This window comes from Pelobates fuscus, chromosome 7 (assembly GCF_036172605.1).
Source record: "Pelobates fuscus isolate aPelFus1 chromosome 7, aPelFus1.pri, whole genome shotgun sequence".
Taxonomy (NCBI): Eukaryota; Metazoa; Chordata; class Amphibia; order Anura; family Pelobatidae; genus Pelobates; species Pelobates fuscus.
The window spans coordinates 134,393,513-134,416,544 of record NC_086323.1 but is presented as its reverse complement, the minus strand read 5'-3'; the positions used below and the strand labels follow the sequence as shown (position 1 = coordinate 134,416,544).

General features: G+C 36.7%; 1 protein-coding gene across 2 annotated transcripts in view; it reads right to left on the bottom strand.

Annotated features, from left to right (window-relative positions):
- GRM7 (glutamate metabotropic receptor 7) overlaps positions 1-23,032 on the bottom strand; it is a 438,658-nt gene that overhangs the window by 210,952 nt on the left and 204,674 nt on the right. For both annotated transcript variants that reach the window (XM_063426679.1, XM_063426680.1), the window contains exons 3-4: positions 2,154-2,292; positions 213-367 (exon numbers count right to left, since the gene is read on the bottom strand). In XM_063426679.1, the coding sequence (XP_063282749.1) occupies positions 213-367; positions 2,154-2,292 (294 nt within the window). The remainder of the gene's footprint in view (positions 1-212; positions 368-2,153; positions 2,293-23,032) is intronic.

The following is a 23,032-nucleotide window of genomic DNA, read 5'->3' as shown; positions in this document are numbered from 1 at the left end:
CTTGTTTTGTTCTTCTAAATCTCAAGAAGTCTCCATAGAAACAAATATTCTAAAATCCTTACAAGATTTTATTTTGGCAGCTCTGTTTGATTTGCTTGCCCTTAATCAGGCCTCATTGTGCTCTCATTATCTGAGAAACCTTTGGTCTCCAAAGAGCCTCTTACAAAAGACAAAAACATGTAGTTAAATATGCATCATCGAGTTCTTCTTACCATCAATAGTTGCCCTTTTTGGAAGGATAGTAATTGCACCTTCAGCCATGTCATCAAGATCACTTATTGGGCCAATCTTGGACCCCCAACTGTCGGAGCCCACCCAGAGGAAGTGACCCTGTTGGTCTGCTCTCTTCACTGCAGCCAAAACCTGTCTGGGGAAGATGAAAAAATAATGTAGCTGCCTCAATTATGAGTGCTATCTTACAAATCACTCCGCGCATATTCTACGGCATCATTAAATTGCATCTATACATGCAATCATTATCTGTATCAATCTCTAACACATTACTGAAACGTAATATTATCCAAATTACTAAAAGAAACAATAATAGACGTGTGGTTTATATGAACTCACACATTTTTTTTTCTTTCCACTTTCTGAGTTTGATCTCTGGGAACATTAAGGCTAATTTAATTTCTCAAAAAGCATACCTTAGTACCACAAGATTTTAATAAGATTTTACTGTTTTCAGACTCTGCTGGTTAGGACAGTGGAATATTTTTTTATACTTTAGTGAGAAAGATGGGCCATGATTGCATCTGGAAGCTGTACTTTTATTTAAGGGAACACCATAGTGTTAGGAACATAAATGTTTATTCCTAATGCTATAGTGCCCTGTCAGCCGATTAGGTGCCCAGATTCCCACAGTTCTTCCTTGCAGTTCTTCCTTTCGGCTGCCGTCCTGCCTCCATGGCAGAGATCATAAAGACTGATGACCAATCTAATGCTTTTCCATAGGAAACCAATAGAAGGCTAGTACGCATGCGTGGCAAAATGCCATGCTGCGCTAATCAGATGGTCTCTATGAGACTATCTGAAAGAGAAAGTGGAGTTTTACTTGGATATTTCAGTGGAAGCACCTCTAGTGGCTTTCAAAGTGACTGTTAGAGACACCCTTTCAAACGGACAGCCACTAGATGGTGCTAGCTTGTCCAGCGTTCAATTGCATGAGGACATCGAATGTTAACTGCTTATCATAGAAAAGCACTGGATTCTACGAGAAGTATTTGATTGGACAAAATGGTCATAAAGACTGATGACATTAACAAAGACAGCTCTGACTGTAGAGAGCAAGCTGTCTCAGTGCTGGATTATAGGTGAGTAAAGGGTTAATGCAATTGATTTTTATTTAATAAAAATGGGGGCGCTGGAATCTAAGAGACCGCTCTATCTATCTGTGCCAAAAAAAAAAAGTTTAAGAGAACTATAGTGCTTCTTTAATCTGTTTTTCATGTGATGATCCAAGCATATACAAAATACAGTTAAAGAAACAGCGCAGTCACAAACAAAAATACAGTTTTACATTTAACAAGGCTTCTTAAAATCACCTATCTTAGCAAATAAATATGGGGATCCAGTTCCACCATATGGCCATATTGTGTTAAGCCACTACTCCACAGTACCTCAATATTGGTGGGTCCTACATACACTGTTTCTGCTCCTCTTTTACTTCCTATGTTCCCTTGACCATAATCTCTCTCTCCATCAAGATATTTGATACGTTATACGTTATAATGTACGTTATAACACGTTGATATGTTATGGCTCTCTAACCCGACTTATAGGTCCAAATGCTATTTTTTTAAATGATAGATTTATGCATTTATTTTATTTTTTAGACCTCACAACCACATATGTATTACTTATGGAGGATATGTAAACATAATGTTAAAATACTTGGACGTGACACCATCACTTTAAAGCCTTCAGACACTAAAATATTTAGACTTCATTCCAAACATCTAGTTGTATCAATAAGGTTTATATCCCCTACCAAAAAAATCAAGCATTACCTTATGATCTACATGTAGGGAGTTGAGACACGGTATGTTGTAATATGGCTAATATCCCACTGCCTGTGAGAATTTGAGCTTCGCTAACCCACCAATACATTCGGCCTTAGCTAAAACATTTATACCAACTAATCTGTCCTTTACCTGATATCGTCATCATCGTTGGCAAAAACGACTACCGTGCGAGCTTGAGGAAAATCAAGAAGTTGTTTGACGATCTTGTCAAAATCGCTAGCTTTGCTACCGTGCGGAATCTTCAGGGACTGAGCAATGCAGATGCCGTCTACAGGAGATCAAAGTAGAAAGACAGTGTGAGACGGAGCTAGATACAGTATGACAGCATGGAGACCAGTCTTAGCTTGTACAGAGAAATGCTAACTATAGACGATGGACGTGCATTGATAATACATATGAGTCAAAACAGCTGGAGTGACAATTTTTAGCCACCAATGTTTTAAATTACAAATGAAAAATAATGCCTTCAGTCTAGTATTTTCTGATGTCTCCAGAACTGCTCAGTTGCATTATTCCTCTCAAATAAGCAGTTTATTTCACGTATCTTTTAAATTCAATCATTTTCGAAGAAAAGAGTTTTGTACCACAACTGGAATGTTTCCTTGAGACATTCTACCTATTGCTAAATGTTATACACACACACACACATCACTTGCTACTGGAAGGGGATGCGAGTAACACTCCATGCACATTTTGTGTGCTTGGCTGACATCCACGAAGAGGTCATTTTCTAGTCTCTTTCCCCTACATGCGTGATGGAATGGGGCTGAATTAATGATGGTAGCTGCAAATAGTGAGTGATGGCACAGAGTATAGCTCTCATCAATCTAGGGCTGTCTGGACAATGTATATCTAGAGATGGTTATTCACTAAAGCGAGAATGTTTGGGAATTCAAGTGAATTCACAGTAAATTTCCAAACTAAGGCCAATATAGCCAAACTGGAAAAATTCCCGAAGTCAGCTATGCTTCAAATTAAGCTGCTTTTGCCTTAAATTTGAAATTCACTTTGAATTCTTAAGAATTAAGAATTTTTACATTAGTGCATAGGCCTCTACACAGTTATTAGAAAGAGTTATGTCAACGCTCACTTTAATACATTATGTTTGAAAGTTTTGCATGAGTCTCAAAAACATTGCAGTTTTTGTAACAAAAAAATATTATGCTACTATATGCCTTGAAATTATATTATGGTGCTTTTTATTGAACATATTGTGCCCCAGTCTTTAATTTTTTTTTTTATTTACACCCTCTTCTGATAAAACAACTGAAAATTGTTACCAAAATGCCCTGCCATCAAATAAACAAATCATAACAAAAAATATATAAAATAAAAGTTATGGAAAAAATTCTCATGCAGATATGGAAATCTAAATGTATATTTCATGTAAAATATTTACTACATATTATTCGAACATTTTTCATTGCATATGCACAGAGCTCTCACAGTAATAGAAGGTAGGTCTACTTTTTTGCGTCACATTTTAAATGTATTTTTCAATAATTTTTTTTGCAAATCTGATGTTATTTTTTTTTTTTTTTAGTAGTTATGGATTTTAATTTGGCTTTTTTGGGGCTGAAGAATAGAAGACTTATATGGTGAGAGTATTATTATTAGTGTTAGGGGGGTAGGTAGTGTTAGTTTATTTTAATAGGGGTAGCTAGTGGAATGGGGGTGCTGGTGACAATGGCATGTCCCACTCCGTATGTATTATAATTAGAGCCCTCACCTGCTGCCTGTTGGTGGGGGTTGGGGGGGGGGGGCATAGCCACCACCTTTAATATTATAATTAAAGCCCCCACCTACTGCCTATGGGTAGAGACTGAGTTGAGGACATTAGGTTCCCCCCTCCTATTAGGATGTCCCTCCATTTATTCATATAATTGCCCCCAAAGTGATCTACCCACCCCCCATTTTTTATTTAAAATCCAATCCACTCTGATATTTTTGCTTACCTTTCTAGCCCTAGTTTTAAACATTTACAATATATACTTGCATCTTGACCTGTCACATTGTAATTAAAAACATCCCTTATGGCAATATAGGGTCATATTAAACGCCACAGGCTTTAAAAAAAAAAAAATATATATATATATATATTAAATCTGTTTGTGGAAGCTAGCTAGCAATTGCTGGCTAGAAGCTACATGTTAACTATTTGGCTGATAGTGCTGCCAGCAGACAAATAGAAATGATAAGTCACTTGCAAAAAACAGATGAATATTAATTTGCGAATATGCATCCTACCGGATGCACTCAGCTATGATTTTTTTTTTTTTTTAAAAACCAATGCTTTATGACTATTCTGAATCCAATAGTTTTCATGGGGTTCCGATGCGAACAGCACTGAATTTAATCTGGCACCAAATGCAATTTTTGCAGATTTGCTTGGATTGGGCAAATTCTGACCAGATTTGGCTTTAGTAAATATGACAATTACTATTCCAGTCAGAATATGTCCGTTTTCACTGGTTTTCTGGACAAAATCCAGTGTTTATTGAATAATTCTGTTAGAGTGCACTGAATGGGTTAATCCTGATGTTTAAAGTTGCATGGAAGAGTTAATTTTGATGCTTACATTAAGGAGGGTGGGCAAGAGGGCTGGGAGCCTCTGTGCATTAGATTCATCAATTGCTTTTTTTAAAATTAATGGTCATGTATTTGACAGTGCTGTCTTAATTTGACAGACCCAGCAATGCACAGTGCTGCATTACAATCAGCATTACGTTTTATATTGCGCCGTGTGACATCCCAATCCGCAGAACTAAATTTGAAAACATATTCTTCTGACCGTTGACATAACAAGCAAATCATGTAAAATATATTTATGAATAATAACAGATAACACTATTGAATATTTTGTTTACCTTTATATTACTCTGACATGTCTTCAGCATAAGTTTTCTGCCAAGGCTCTTTAACCCAGCGGTATCAAAATTGATCTTCTTAAACCATAATCCGCCAAGAATCAAAGTATCTGTCTAATTAAGGAGCAAGAAAACTTTCGAAACAACTTTTAACAAAGCCCTGGAAATTTTTAAACAGTGCGGACAGCCAAAATTACATGCTACTATTTCCTAACTTTTATCTTCTCTAAAGCAACCATCGAATTTCTCAGTCAAAGTTTGCTGATTACATGGTTTGCCTTATAATTCAGAACATTGGCTGTGTGCCTTGGTTTAAGGAGACTGACCCATATTTAGGTTTTTGGGTATATATATATATATATATATATATACATTTATATATATATATATATATATATATATATATATATATATATATTTTAACATAAGTTTTAAGGGTGTTTAAAAATTAAAAATTATAAAGCTTAGAGTCAAGCAGGGGCATACCTTTAGCATTTGGCACCCAAGGCGAATCCTTTATTTGGCAGCCCCCCCTCCCCCCCCCCAACTTTAAAATGTAAAAAACAACCACAATTTTTTTTAATGTATTTAGCACTGAGCAGTGTTTGTATGTTTTTAATGTAAGCATGTTTTTGTATGGAGTATGTGAGTGAATGTACGGGTGTGTTTGCACGTATTTGCATTTTTCTGTAGTGTGGTTTTTTAATATGGTGGTGTGTTTTCATGTAGTGTTGACATTTGGATGCAGGGTTGTATTTGTGTGTAGTGTAGGCAAAATGCTGAGATTATGCACATATACACATATACTCACATATACACAAACTGGCACACATACAGATACACAGACACATAGGAACACACATGCAGTTACATAGAAAGACAGTCATACACAGATACAGGCAAATGTGTGTATATGTATGCAGTGTGTGTATAGTGTATGCGGTGTGTATAGTGTATGGAGTGTGTGTATAGTGTATGCAGTGTGTGTATAGTGTGTAGAGTGTGTGTATAGTGTATGGAGTGTGTATATAGTGTATGCAGTGTGTGTATAGTGTATGGAGTGTGTGTATAGTGTATGCAGTGTGTGTATGGTGTATGGAGTGTGTGTATAGTGTATGCAGTGTGTATAGTGTATAGAGTGTGTGTATAGTGTATGCAGTGTGTATAGTGTATTGAGTGTGTGTATAGTGTATGCAGCTTGTGTGTGTTGTGTGGAAAAAGTGCTGAGAAGGTGAGCAGTGTGTATGGTTTGCCCCTCCCCCCTCCCTGACACCTACTAGTCCCTCCAGTCCTCCTCGACAGGTTTTCCTGGTGGTCCGGTGGTACAGCTTTAGATGGGCAGTAACGAAGGACCCAGAACTCTGCACGCTCATTACCCATCCAGCAGGGTCCTCGGTCTCACGATCCACGAGAGCGTTAATGGCAACCCGCGGCAACGGTCTCGCTGATCGCGAGAACAGAGGACCCTGCTGCTGCTGGATAGGAAACTCACGTGGATACTCTCATAAGTGGCAGGTCCCTTTACATAAGACACAGGGGTGGCGAAATGCCCAGGACAAATAGAAGAGTTAGATACTATACTAATTGAGGAAATAGCTAAAATGACAATGAAGGGGGAAGTTATCATTTTGGATGACTTTTATTCCTGATGTGAACTGGAAAACCAAAATAGCTATTTGTGCCAGGAGCACACATATTCTAAACTCCTTACTGGGATTGTCTCTAAAACAAGTCGTTGAGGAGCCAACTCGTAACGAGGCCATAGTAGATTTAGTGTAAACAGATTGAGATTTTGTATCAGATCTTACTGTAGGGGAAAGTTTAGAATCCAGTGATCATCAGTCAGTGTGGATTAATAGAAGAACAGTGACTGAGTCACACCGCACAAAAACAAAAGTTTTAGACTTAAGAAAAAACACATTTTTCAAAAATTAGAATATGTGTAAAGGGTTGATGTTCCAGGAGGGATAAGCCAAAATTGCAAATTATTTAGGTAAACTAGAAAAATGGTCACAGTTGTGGCAGCTGACATGGGGTGCCTTGGAAAAATATTCTGAAATATTAAGGGGGCCTTGAGCCTAAAATGTTTGGGAACCACTGTCCTAGAATATCTATGTCAGGCTAATACAAACATAATGCATAATGTAGTGTTCAAAGAGCTGCAGACTTCATTTGGTAGGAAAATCCATTTGACCACAGACATTTAGGCAAATGGTGGAGATGATGCAAAATGGATAAGAAATGTAAGAGTGCAATAAATGTTCCAATTAAAAGTTTACTCCAACAACCATGAACACTTCAGTGATTTAAAGGTGCCTATGGCGGTAGGAGTATGTATGTGCAATGTTTCTACTTGAAACACTGCACATACAGAGAAATTGTTAAAGGGACACTATCGGCACCAAGACCACTTCATCTCATTGAAGTGGTCAGGATTCAGTGTCCCGGTCTCCTTAACCCCTCAGTGTAAAACATTGTAGTTTTAGAGAAACAGCAATGTTTATATTTCTAGTGGCTGTCTACCACAAAATTGGATTATTTTTCTATAATTATGTGTAGATTACTCTTTCTACTTTGTCTATATTTTCCTTATGTATATTTTCCTGTAGAGCGGGTTTGCAGGGATCCAGCACCAATTACTTTGCATCAGGGTTCTGCAGTTTAGTATATATGTATATATATATATATAAATATTCTTCAACAGGGCATTTTACACAGAAAAGATCCTCGCGCCCCATAGGTTTAAAGTAACCCTTTAACCCCTTAAGGACACATGACATGTGTGACATGTCATGATTCCCTTTTGTTGCAGAAGTTTGGTCCTTAAGGGGTTAAAAAAGGTGAGTTGAACAAAGGGGTATCTGCTTCTCAGACTAAAACAATCAGATGGCATAATGATTTAGGACTCTAGAATACATTCAGCTTGGTTGTACTAGACCCTCTCATATCTGCGTGAGTGCTTTGTTAGGTGTTTGTGTTGAGTGTGGCTGCAAGCTGATTATTTAATATTCAAGCCATACCAATAATATAAATACAGAATTTGCAGGATTGCTGACAGACTACTGGGTGGCGTTGTGTACAACAATTGTCCAGATGCAGGTGGTTATATGAATTGTTTACATCTCACCAAAGATACACAATTTTGTTTTATCCAAAATAGAGCAGCATCACTACTCCATTTCTAATAGAGCATATCATCATGATAGGGTACAGTGTTGCACCCCAAACTGAATTCAAGTGTCCTTAAAGTTTGTAGCATTGCAAAATATTCAGCAAAGAGAGAACTTGAATCACTACTCATAGTATTGAAGCCTCTGGTTATAACTTGGCGTTCACTGTTGGGTCCATTGATTCAAGTAATGCAGCTTTCCAAGTATTGGTGTCCATGGTCAACTGAACCCAACATGTTTGATGGCTGGGTAGTCCGCATTTGTGTCCTCCACATTTGCATATGTAGTAAAGAAATATTATACTTTTGAATGAGGGCTGCAGCTTATTCTATTACTGCAGAGGATATTCTTCTGGTAGCAACATTTAAAACATTTGTTAGTACAGCAGTGTACCTACAAACCCTTGTAGCAACTGAAGATGTGAACATTTTTTATAGCAGATTATGAAACAATGAATCATAATGGCTTGTGAAATTTTACTATTTTTAGACTCTCAATATTTAGATAAACCAATAAATGAATGTATACATCATTCTTTTTTTAAAAAAAAAAAAAAAATGTTCTTCCTTACAGCAATTTGATGCTAATGTGTTTTGTCCTTAAACCATAAACTGTACACATTCACAGTACCTTCAGGAAACCTGGGTTCCTGTGAGTTTTTTTGTTTGTTTGTTTTGTTTGTTTTTACAGATGTGATAGTGAAAGTTTTTAGAATATTCAAACAATATTTACATTCAAACAATCAACATTAACAGCAGCAACTATTTTTTTCAAAACCTACAAGGGCAGTTGGCCAGCACGCCAATTACAAGTTTGGGACAAGAGTAAGGCCAGTGTACCTTGCACTAAATGTTCACCATCTCTCAAGGTGAAAATATTGTAACAAATACAATTCAGTGTCAAAGGTTTAATTCCAACATCACTCAGATAAAACTACTGCATTTCTATTACACAGTGGATAGTATCAGAATAAAAACACTGTTAAAATATTACCAGACCCACGATTAAGTATTGGCAAGCAGGGCCCCTTTTAATGGTCTGACAGTTACTGTGAAAGGTGCATGCATTTAACTGGAACCCACACCTCTCTGCGACATGGCTAAAAGGGTGTTTTACAAGCCAAGTCACAAAATATAAGTCTACCTCTAACAAAGTTATAAAAATAAGGAAACATATTACTGGTCATTAGAATAATACGTTTTACTGAAACACCACCTATTCATCTACCTGGTTTCTGCTTGGTTTAATTTCATAAAAACAACTACTTTTAATCTCAAATAATCAAATAAATAATAAAGTCAATAAACATGTCATGGATCAGTGCAGACCAAAAAATAAATATATACATTCCAAAAAATGACCCACCGAGCATCTCTGAAGATAAGAACAATGTGTATGTCTAATAGATAATTTACACAAAAGAAAACCTATTGTCTGTCCATGCCCAAACTCAGTCTTGGCATAGTCCATTACATTCCCAAACTAATCATTTGCAGCCACATTAATTCACTAGCTAGATTTGCTTAGTTGCTTCTCCCTTCCAGCCTAATTGGATTATTAATTAAGTGAAATAGAGACAAATTATTTTTTTTCACTTATCTTGATGAGGCCTTTTTAGTTGGGCTGGATTGCATCAAGGGAGACATATGAGAGTCTAGCTACTTTTAATTAGAATAACTTGAATCTTTTCAATTGATCAGAGTAATGTGTTGCTTTCAACCTTTATTTGAAAGAGAAAACTACATTTTCAAATCTTTAAAAAATAATAATCTGTATTTTCAAAGGGGGGAAATCAATATTAGACAATGTGCAGAGCCAAATGGATAATAACAACACTGCAAGGCCTGCTGGCTGCCTGCAAGGAACCTCTTGTTTCTCAAAATTGTGTTGACTGATGTTTGGACAAGAAACATAGACTGTGACGGCAGATAAGAACCATTCGGCCCATCTAGTCTGCCCAATTTTTTAAAAATACTTTCATTACTCCCTGGCCTTATCTTATAGTTAGGATAGCCTTATGCCTATCCCACGCATGCTTAAACTCCCTCACTGTGTTAACCTCTACCACTTCAGCTGAAAGGCTATTCCACGTAATACTTCCAGATATCATTTTTAAACCTTTGCCCCTCTAATTTAAGACTTTGTCCTCTTGTTGTGGTAGTTCTCCTTCTTTTAAATATAGTCTCCTCCTTTACTGTGTTGATTCCCTTTATGTATTTAAATGTTTCTATCATATCCCCCCTGTCTCGTCTTTCCTCCAAGCTATACATGTTAAGATCCTTTAACCTTTTCTGGTAAATTTTATCCTGCAATCCATGAACCAGTTTAGTAGCCCTTCTCTGAACTCTCTCTAAAGTATCAATATCCTTCTGGAGATACAGACAACCCTGTTCTCCAACAATAATAGCTATTTGTCTTCTACTTGAACTTGTATCCAATCAATCAGTTTACCCTAAAATGTCACTTTCATAATTCAATATTAAGAACAGAATGCTTATTTATTCCTCAATGCATAAATAATGCCAATGCATACCTAATTTAGTCTTTAAATAGGATATGACCTGACAGGACTGCTATGATATTGAAGGATTTTCATAACCCCTTGTCCTGAAAGGGTTTTGATATAAATTAAATAACAAAAGCAGTTGAACTGAAATCATAGGTCATTTTACTTGAAAGATCAGATGTTTTTTTTTTAAGTGGAGACATTGGTTGAGGGCACTATCATCTTCTCTAAAAATAGGTGCAGTTGATCAGATGGCCTCTCTAGTTGACGGCGCTGCCTTAACTAGATAGGAGATGTGTCTCCTCTAACCTGGAGAACTGGTGGGCTAATTAAATGGCTCCCATTAAAATGCTTGGGTAGAGAGGACATCTATCTTCTCTATCAATGAGTGCTGGTGGGCTCATCAGATAGATAATCTATGTGATGGACCTGGATAAGTAAACAGAAATATTTTATAATCAAAGACACTGAAATGGTAATTATCTACTTGACTGCATGAACAGACATCTACTGTAGCCCAGGTCTCTAATGAACAGATTGCATGTCTCCAATAAGTGGGAACGTGACTTAAATAGACAGGTATCTCATTTGTGATTGGCACTAATGGTATGACCACAAGCCTTCTTTAACTGGAGACATTCCCACAAATAGTAATCTGCTGGACTGTATTCAAATTGTTGTAGCTACATTGTTTTGTTGAATAAAAAAGATTGCTGGGGTGCCATATGACTTTGAACTGCAGAGGACTCCCATGATCTATTCCACCATTATGAATCATGGCCTTAAAAGATCTTATTGAGATCTAGAATGTTCCAGTCATTTAACAGCAGCCAATCTCTACAATCTCTACAATGCTGCTGGTATTTCATTTGAAGAAAAGTCCATTGTGGTATAAGTATTCCACAGGCCAGATTGCCATGACATCAAAATATGTCAACGATCCTAAGGGCTTAAATTGATAGAAACAATGACTGCAGGGGATAGTAATGCTGGGTAAATGTTTGAGTCAGAATGTATGGGGGCCTTCTGCACAGCCTTTGAATATTTCATATGCCAGTTACTATAGCTTTGCATCCAAGTTCATTTTAGTTATTTCACAGTCATATTGATAAATATTTGGGGGTATTTTACAATATAAAAAGCCTTATTTTATTTATTTTTTTACTGCAGTTTTACTATTTATTTTTATTGACGTTGCTCTGCTTTTTTTTTTTTTTTAATATCTATAAAATGGAAGGGCTGCTCCATCACCTAGACATGCTGTTCTGCGACTCCTGCAGAGTATAACTAGTTCTCATATTCTCCCCTGCAGTCATGTTTCCCAGGCTGCGCAGAACGCCTGTCTGTATTAGTATATCAGAGTCAGCACGATTCTCACAGACTTTGTTTACAGGTACATCCTTTTCTGTACCAGCTTGTCGTGCAGGAGGGGCCCTGGCAGGATATGAGCGACGGGACCCGGGACCCTTCAACCTGTACAATCTGCTCATCTGCCTCATCTACATCAAGCCTATCATCATAAACTGTGTTCATCATCACACCTGGGTGACCCTGCTCGGCACAAATCTTTCTCAACTCCCCTGTGGCGAAGAGAAGCTTGGACAGGCTATGCTTGGTTATTGTACAATAAAAATTCAACTGAGAACCCCATAAGAATAGATGGTGATAAGAGCTTCACTAGCTATAGGTAATATGACCCAGCTATCAGGCTAACAGAATGTCTGCAAGGGCTTTATTCACTGCAAAGTGAATTAACAACTAAATTACAAATTATAGTCCACGCAACAGAAATTGAAAATTCTCCAATGCAGCTGCAGAGAGTATTTTTCTGAGAATTTGTTAGTGTATGCGTCAGATAATTTTGCCAGCACTGAGCTCAATGGATAGTTTGCAAGTTGAAGCCCCCACTTCGTGATGCAACAGATAGAGGGTCCGTTTTTTTAAATAGAACGATGAAAATTAAGCTGGCGCCAATGAAGGAAATTCTAACACTCCTTGAGAGTGCCATCATTCCTTGAAGCATAGTTACTACTTTGTTATTTTACTGAAGTTTTCAATAAAGGTATCATTTTATATCATGGAACGGCAGTGGTGGAATTTTCTTCATTGGTGTCAGCTTCATTTTCATCATTATTTATTAGTTAGCTGACTGTCTAATCAAAATACGTCACGCATTACTTGTTTTATATCCGAAATGTATTGTTGTAAAGAACTGCGGAATATGTTGATGCTATATAAATGCCAATAATAATAAAAGTAGTGGCTAAAACACTCACAGCTAACAAAGACATTCAACTGAATGCTCGGAAATCCACGTATTGTTTTTGATCAAGAAATACACAATCATTGAATATATTGGTCCCACGGGTCCATATTCTAGCGCAACTGCTAAATATGCATCCATATTTGCACTCCTCATTTTAATCCAGAGGTCAAATTACCCCACCACCACCACCACTTTGTTTGACTACACCAGCATACTCATAATTCTGTTATTTTATGTTTAAGAATTTATGTAACAGTAACTTGTCTCCATAGCAAGCTGTGGCCCTGCATTGGGATGATGTTAATTTGGCTCAACAATTATTGCATTGGGAGAATTGCTGTACATACTAAGATAAAGCCCTACTAAATAAATAATTTGACCCCATTTTAGATTGTCTTCTTACGTTAACAGCCATGTTAGGGTAGAAGATAAATATCAGACAACTAATTAGCTTGCTATAGCTGGCTAACAAGCTCTGGCTTGTTGTATTTGTTCTTGTAGAAAGCCTATCTCCAATATGTTTATCCCTAGACCCTAGAAATTCTATGGGAGACAGTGCCAGGGCTTTACTACAATCCTACATCTGAGAGCTTCCACACGTTGCTCTCCAGTCATCTACATTGAAATCATGTTATCTTGTTCTAGTGTTCTTCCCAACATAAAACAATTATTCACATTGTTTTATTAAATCCCTTGATATTGTACGTGAAGGGTTATTTTTGGATGCAGTGAAAATATGATCTAATTTTCATGTATGCCATGGGGTAAATGTACTATTATTACTGAACTCAGGTTATTGACCTTGGAATGCTCAAAAGCTAAGGTGATCCGACCAGACCGGTAATGTATGAACATTTGATACATTAAAAAACAGAGATGTTTTACAAGAGATTTTACAAGATACTTATTTAAGTGTTTTTATGTGAGATTCATTTTTTTTTTAGAGATGAGAACACCGGTGAAACTTCTAGCAAGAATTTATTAAAGTACTTGGTCCTGGCCAGCTCATTCCATCTGCAGATCATGTACAAAATGCCTCGTCAAACTATTTCACTTTCCAGATATCAGTATTATTTCTTATGATTGCATTAAAGAAGGGTCAGGGGCACGTCTTATATGACGGTTTGCCTCTGATTCTTGTTTCCAAGAAGAATCGTACTTCATTTCTGTATCACGATTTCCAGGAAATCCCAACAGTGATAAGTCAGTGACACCCTAGCTAAATTAAAAAGCTTAGTCTTCATGCTCTTTGCTTGGGAATTTATTTTATTATATTTCTATATACCAGCTAAGGAAAGCACAGCTGTTTAATAACAAGAGCGTGAGCACAGAAAATAGCAGCAGAAGGAGCGTGTCTGTGTGAAGTTGCAAGTGACGATGACAGATCAGGAGCAGGTAAAAATAGACCGGAGTGATATCCCACCTTCGCATCGCCGAAAGAAAAAGGAGGAGACAAAATTTCATTTTGGCTTTTATTACAGCTAAGGAGGTTTAAATTAGATCAGGTGTAATCATCTGCTTCCGTTTTATGCCATCACACAGATAGATGCCTTCAGGTGGCTAAGAATACTTTTTTTTTTTTTGGTATTTTAGAGCAGAACTTATGTCTTGTAATTCAGATTTTCATCCAAGAGAAAGTTAGACAGAGTGGCAGATTGGAAAGTATCCACAGTGGTTGGGTTGATCTTATTGATCTGGGTCACCAAGGAAAGCCACGTGTGTAATAAAAGGGGCTAGTGAAGAACATTTTGTGGTTTTAATAGAAGCTCTTCGGAAGTAAAGATGGCATCTACTAAGAGACACTTACCAGTCCATTAACAACTCAATTTGTTAAATTTAGGACAGTGCATTTTTTATTCCAGGTCTGCTATTTTGGCCCAGGATTTTAATGCTAAATATATTCTGGTAAAAACTTATGGTCTACAGAAAAAAATGTGTTTCAACACTCTATAAGAAGAATGAGATTTGGATTTTGTAGACCTGTTTAGGTGGACAGAAATATCCAGGTTCTAGAATAACCTTCCATGGAACACCATAGAGTCTCCATTAATAGTGTTAATGAGTTTGGATCCCCCCAAAAAAGGAATATTCAGATGATCCATTTTGGCCTTTCTGGCAAAAACAAAACAAAATTGATGTCGCTATAGATTCTCTCTCAGACAAGAAGAGAACGGAAATGTGTGCTGTCATAAACAAAATTCTATTTCTGCTTAGTTTTCTATGTTATGAGTATGGCAAATGATCTTTGATCAAAGGCCTCAAGGGGGATTACAGTAAGTAACTCTTTCAAACACTCTAAGTGCCTTTTTTTTTGTGAGAGCTTACAGTCTATTTTGGAATAATTCTGCAGATGTTGTATAGTCAGAGATGTAGTATTGGCATTGAGTGTGTACATGAGACTTTGTAGAAATGGTCATTTTACCATTTGAGTGCCAGATGATGTGCTATCACATAATTAAAGTGTAATTCTAACAGTTTCTTTATGCTACCAATGCTATAAACAAGTACAAGTGACTTATATACATATTTTGAGACTGTGAAACCATAAGTGTTTTGCTTGTCATATAATCGTAAATTTAATTTGGCACAAGTCCTAGGGATGGAATTAAGTGTTTGACAGGCCGCTAAAGAGCAGGATGAGCTAGTCTGGGGTGGTAACAGTGGTTTTGCAAGCTGAGCTATATATCATTTGTTCACAATCACTTTCTTCACTCACATTTACCTCCATTCCCATTCCCAGCTGTATTTATATAATCTTGACATTAAAATGGTAGCAGTTCTATTGTAATGTAAGAGTTTCAGGATGTGTGGTATTTGAGGTCCACTCTTTTGCTTTGAATATTTTACCAACGACCCCAAAACTTATCAGAACTAGCTCTTCCAGTTATGTAAACCACGAAAGGCACCCAGACCAGTTCATCTTAATGAAGTTGTGCGAGTTAGTTCAGTGGTCCTTTAATTTTAACCCTGAAATGTAAAACATTGAGATTTAGTAGACATGGCAATGCATTATCATCCTAACAGCCATAAAAAAATGCATCAGTTTTGAGAACCAAGCTAAACTTGTTTGTCACAGCTAACCTCCTTTTAATTGGAGAAGCGCTGGGAATGCATGCGCTTTTTGTCAGCAATGCTCCTCTACGAGTTAGCATGACGTTGCGTGAGGCAGATCGAGCAGATCTTGGTGCTGGAAAAAAAAGCAGAGCAAAATGCTTTATTCCAATTTTTATTTAGGTGTGGGGGAAGGGGTTTTTAAACTGAATGCAGAGGAGAACAGGTTTGTATAACTAACGTTATAGTGTTCTTTTAACTCAACAACTAATCTTTGATTTATGCATAGTTTCAAATTGTTAAGCCCCTGGTGATAATTTCTGGAGAAATCTTTTATACTTCATCTCACCTCATCTATACATATATGTAAAAACATCAAAATAAACTGCAAACATTGGCAACTGGCCTATACAAACAGCTTACTGTTATACTAAAATATTACTAAATAACTTCAGATATTTGACAAAATAGTAAATCTCCTATAGACTGTAAGCTTGTTTGAGCAGGGTCCTCTTCAACCTATTGTTCCTGTAAGTTTTCTTGTAATTGTCCTATTTCTAGTTACATCCCCCCTCTCATTATATTGTAAAGTGCTATGGAATCTGTTGGCGCTATATAAATGGCAATAATAATAACAATAATATATGAATAAATATATATAAATACATATTAACGAAACTAAAAGGTATACATTATAGAAAAATAAAACTGTAGCATATTTTTATGTGTATGCTACTTATCTCTACTGGAGCAGCAAGAGAGAGGAAGGATATTGGGGATCATTCATTCTATAGACTGTGCTGGATGCTGATTGGCTACTGAATGTTCCACTTCAGCTACTGTCTGTTTTTTGTCTTTTGTTCACTAAACTTTATCGAAAAAAGTCTTTGCTGGTGGAGCTAAGTAAAGAAAGTCAATGCATAATACGAACCTCCAGTCTTTTAATTAAGATTCAAATTGATCATTTATAGTACTATTTGTTTATTTATATTTATTTTTATATTTTGATTTGTTTATTTAGAAACTATAAAGTCTGTTCTGGGACATGTAAAATATATGTTTGTGCAAACAAAGGATGTATCACAGCAGTGTATATATATCATAACACCAATTTACCCATGGATTGTGAGAGAATGTAGCACTGGCACAAACTTGTGATCAAATTTGGAACTGCTGATGTTATTTTCATCTTCCCACCATTCATATGTGTTTATTAAACGTTGCAAGCCATCGCTGATGACAGCCTTCACTCATTGGGGGACAGCTGGTGAAACAATGGAAAGCTGTACTTAAAGAAGCAGAAGACAAATCTGGATTTGTCAACATTCCTGATTGACCCCATTGTATAATACAAATACAATTTTAAATTGAGGAAACATTTTTTTACTCAACTTCCTGAGTCGTACTTCACCTTCCTTGGAGCAGGAGCAGTGTTCACGTCCCCCAATGGGAGGCACCCTTGGGCGCAAACCATTCATCAATCTTGTGAGTTCGATTCTACTTAGCGCACTCATATTTTATCATACAGTGTTGCACTATTGTTTTATTTTATTCTTTGTAGATCTACAGCTGTATCCTCATTTTGCATATATCTAACCCCAAATGTAGACTAAATTTTTTTTGAAAAAAACGTAGTCTTATACATGATAAAATACGGTACAACTAAAAAAAAAAATGTTTTTTTTTGTTTGTTTTTTTATGAAATTGAAATTTTATACTAATCTCCAGTAGTGAATCCAATGTAAAATGGACCAGTAATCTGAGAGAATTTTACATTACCAACACAGCATACACATCTGTTGTATTTACATCTAAATGTCTATAACTTGTGCTCAGAACATAACCTAGAACCCACTTCTGTTCCTCTGAAGTTAATTAGCTGCTTACTTTGTGTCTTTTAATCCTTGCAATGTGTTTAATAAGAAATAAAGGGTTGAGAATCAGGTTCATAATACACTTTAATAAATTATTAATCATATATTTGTATGAGTCTTAATTCAGAAGTCAGACTTGGTCAACCTTAAGCATGATTTTCATTTAGTGCTTCCTTGCTTTAGCTTTAAAGACAAAATAATGCAGCCATAATGGTTCATTTCTGATATAAAATAAGCCCCTGTGTCAGGTATTTGCCTATTAGCAGTAAGTGTCTAGTTAATAATTGGTTATTCTCTTGTTTTCAGGCTGTGACAATATACTATAATGTGGTTTTTATTAAGTAATTTTCTTATGTGAAACAACCATAAATGTCTGCAGTGCAATGGAATGAGTGCATGCGGGATAACCACACGTCTGGAAGGGAGGCCGTTTATTATCTTTATTTGGTAAATGTGTGTTGTGTCTTTATTGGGCATATGTATCATTCAAAGAGCCCCAGTCAGTTTAAGTATTGAAGCATCTAAAAGCAACATACATCCCATAAAACATTAGTGCTGTCAGAGTAATAGAAGCAGAACAAAAAACAAAACAAAACATAGGAGCAGATCTTCTTTTTAATCTAAGGGTAATTGTACAAATTCAACCCTGAACCTGGCAAGACTGTCCCAATTTGGTGTCAGATCAATGCATTCTCTAACATAGGATAAAATCGTTGACAGCTTTTTATCATGAGCTTCTGAAGTGATGTGAGTATGCCAATGCATATGCATGTGCTGTTACGATATACGGTCTATATTTAACAGAAAATTCTGTGATCTAGTCCTTAATGAATAATGCATTTTCCTTCTCTCTCTTTCTACATGGCCCCATGCATTTAACAAAATAAAATAAAATCAACAGCGTATGATTTTGTATATTGTAACTATGACTGGCCAGTCACTTAAGGTCACAACTCACTAAAGGTGGGATGGCACCTATAAAAGTATTGCAGGGGCAGGAAGCCATGACACTGGTCTCCTCCTGCCTTCACACATAGGCATTGGATGAGAACATATTAAGAGACATGTGAGTTGTCTCTCCACCCAGTCTCCACACATTAGTGTTGAGAGAAGATATAATTATAATTGATGGGGTGGGACATGTCAATGGTCTACTCCCCTGTCGTCACCCATGGGCATCAAAGGGATGCATTGTAATAAACTGCAGGACATGCCCTTGTCTCCCCTGCTTCCCCCCACAGGCAGCAGGCAAGTCCAAAATATTATGATGGGAATAATATAGAATTATCCCAGCAGTCTTCACCAATGGGAAGCAGGTGGGACATAAGTGTAATGGAGTGGAAAGATACACCAGTTGTTCCCATTTTCTCTACCAATGGGCATCAGTCATGGCATAATTATGATGGATTGGGGTGAACAAGTCAGTTGTCCCCTCACGCCTTTCAGTTCCTCCCATTTAACCCACCCCCAAGTAGTACAGGAGATGACATTTACAACTAGCACTACTGGTAAAAAATTATCCCTTTCACGTGGGCATCGGGAGGTCCCTTGTGGGTAAACCATATGGTATACCTTTAGCTGTAGTAGAAATACAGCTCCCATGATGCTGCTCAGTCAACCAGTGATCACACCAGTCAACTAAATTTAATCTAAAAAAAATACAACAAAAATAGAGGATAAGTTGCTAAAAATAATATTGGTGCAGCTAAATCACCTGTGAATAAACCACTGAAAATAATTTGCACTCAAATATTAGACACCCCTTCCCCCACCCCCAAAAAAAGAATTAAAGTAAGGAGAAAAAAAAATATTCATGTTTGTGCTTCCACCCTCTTGTCTCTTTTTTTTTGGTGGGGGGGGGGGGGGGGAGAGGAGGAGTTAATCTTACCTGATTGATGTTTCTTCATACAGCTATAGTAAAATATAACAGACATTAACTTCCCCCCTGGAGATATTCGGACAGGGGGAAACGGAGAATAAAACCCTTGTAATAATTGTATGGGGCCCTTATGTTCACCACAGGCTATTATTTATGTATTTATTTATTTTTACGTTTTTAGTAAGAGGCTATTGAGGACTCTCACACTGTCGAAAGATTTATTATTTATTATTATTGCTGGGGTACAAATATTTTTAATTTCAATTTATAACACATTAATCAATAATGTCATAATGAGCCCATACTGAGTGGATCTGATTTGTACCTTTTGATAAACATTTGATCTGTTTATCCAATTGTAAACATTCATAGACATCAATCCTTTAAAGTAATGCACCATTTAACCACTGTTTGTTTTGATGGTCTTTCGGGCTGTCAGTACGTTGTAACTTTCTGCCCATTTGGATTTAATATGATCGAGCAATTTAACTATTTTTCTAAATTCTCACGCATGCACGATCATTTGTTTTGCACATGTTCATGCGAGCAGCCATTCACTTTGCGCATGTCGCTGCATATGCGAGCAGCCATCTTTTTGGTGTCCATGAGTGGGGCTGGTGAAGATACCGGCAAACGATATTTATGTTGATTAAAGTGTTAATTGTTAATTTGTATGCACATTTTATTATTGTGTTCTAACCCCACATGATGGCCAGTCCAGGAAAGGACTACAATGGTTAGTCACTGGATTATATATCCAGAAGACTTAACCTAATGACTACCAAATTGGTCTCCATATATGGTGGCCATGGTTTAGGTGGGAATAAGTGTTTACACACACCTGCTTTGGTTCAACCCAATTGGGGAACCCAGGTGCACACAAATTGGTGGGGTTTATAAGTCTGAATGGTGTGGACTACATCTAAGACTACATCTAAGCTCTTCCTTGAAAAAGTCCTGAGGATGAAATCGGTTGGACGCATACGGAGCCTTCATAACTCTCTATTTGGGACATCCTTATCCAGAACCCATTCCTTTATTACCCCATGGGATGCAGAACCTTGGTGCATTCAGGAGCTGACTCAGAACATCTTGGAGTCCCTTTGTGGCAGGTCGTTTGACTTATTGATGTGCCTTTCCGGCCACTGTTAGTGGCGGACCACTTGTGAGTGCATTAGTCACTTTATCTTTTATCATTGTATCTACCAGTTTTACACTATGTTTTGTTTTATGTTTTTAAGTGATTAAAAGCTGGAATATAATTTCCTAACTGGAGTACTACCAGTATATTTCGGGAGACCGATAACCAGTGTATGCATATTATCTCATTGGTGATCCTCACACATGTAATTGTAGCACACCACACCATTTCTTTTGCATTTTGTAGTTTGCGGATATGCCTGTTTCCAGGTAAATTATTGTATAAATCCTGTGTTTAACCCCATAAGGACACATGATGGAAATATTCAGTCATGATTCCCTTTTATTTCAGAAGTTGTGTCTGTAAGGGGTTAATCAATATGTCTGCATGTATGTGTCTCGTTGTCTGTCTCTATATCTTGTCTGCATGCCTGCCTGTGTCTGTCTATTTATCTGTCTCTCTATCTTGTCTGTATGTCTGTCTATCTATCCAAATCCTACACCCATATACATTTTTCAATGTGCTGTTTTATTTTCTTTTAAATGTATATTATATAAGACTGATCAAATGACATCACAATCCAATTCAGCCCAGGCACAGGCAGGGCACACACTGCAAACAAGGAGGAGAATAGAAGTATTTCATTTATCGTCTTCTCTGTAAGCATTGTCTATGCTGGCTGCCAGGTGCAAAGGAAAGAGTTTATAATCCTGGTTGCACGATAAAGAAATGTGGGTTTCTAATTTTAATTTTATTTGTCATAAATAAAGGGATAAATAAACATAATATTAACCATTTCTGGGATGTCATAGTTCCCCTTTAAAGGCATTTACACAGAATGTGAGCTTGTCGAGAATATATAAATACATGCGAATCAACAATCAAAGATACTATGTAGAGTTCTGTGTCCCTGGAGGGTTAGTGGTTCAGAAACAAATTTAGCTTATCTCTGCTAGCTAGAGGATTAGCAAGTACCAATATCATGAGATATGGCAAAGAGTATGGAGCCAAGCCTTAGAGGTAAAGCAATGCAGAGAATACCAATTCTCGAAACAGTTCCACTTCTAGAAGTAAGAAGACTGCTGCAGAGACTAAAATGAAAGTATTTGGGTTGAAGAGTTCATGTGTCATCAAAATCCAATGAATGTTAGAATTTAAGTGTAGTATGTCTTGGGAAATATGGTGGACTCGGGAACCTCCATAAAAGCAATCCACTCAAGGTGAACCAATGTCATGGCCACTTATTTGTGAACAATACAAGCCCAACTGACGCATTTCGCACAAAGGAGTAGCTTAAAAATAGACCCATTTGCTTCTTGATTACCGTTCATTTTAGGTTTGTAGTTATTGCACTTTGAGTTTTATTCTGTTAGCTGCAAAAAAATAAAAATAAAAAACAACTCCATCAATACATTTCCCAGGAGGTTAGATGGAAAAAATGAGTTCAAAAGCTTTGCACAGGTCATAGAATCCCTTAGAGATCTAGAACTAATACTGTGACTTACAATCTGTGCTTCACCCCTGAAAAATAAATATTTTTTGCTTGACACTAAATGCATATCGACTGATGGAAATAGGTTCACATTAGAGGTTTACATTAGTACTCTGTACAATTTCAGTCAACATGCCAGAAACCTGCTAGTACCAGCAGAATTAATCACGACAAAGGTGATTTATTCTCTGTGTAATGTGTTCCATTTTTTTTATTTTTGATTGGCCGACCAGTCACTGGAAAGGATGTGAGAATAAAGGTATTTTTTGTGAGATACCTCATTCCAAAGGATTTTTGTATGTATTTTCAGTGCATAGTTGAGTCTGATGAAAGTGTAACTATTTTGAGTACATATTATAGTAGCAAATAATTGGATAAGATAATAAGAACTCTGTAATAGCAGATAGACACATAACGGAAGAGTGATAGTGACATACATTGATGATAGAGTCAGCGGAATAAATGAAAATATCACTTACAGGGATTTTCACTGAAGTGAGAATTGCAGGAAATTCAAAGTGAATTTCAACTTTAAGGTTAATATAGCCGGAATTTAAAGATTCTCAATGTCAGCTATGTTTGCCTTTAGTTTAAAATTTACTTTCAATTCATTTTGATTTCCCTGCAATTCTTACTTTAGTGAATAATCCTGATAAGCAGGTTACAAGTTGCTTTAGATATAAAGGATATATTAATCACATTTCCATTGTTGTCTCATACACAGAAAGAGGTAGAATACAATTTAAGGTGAATTTACTCCAA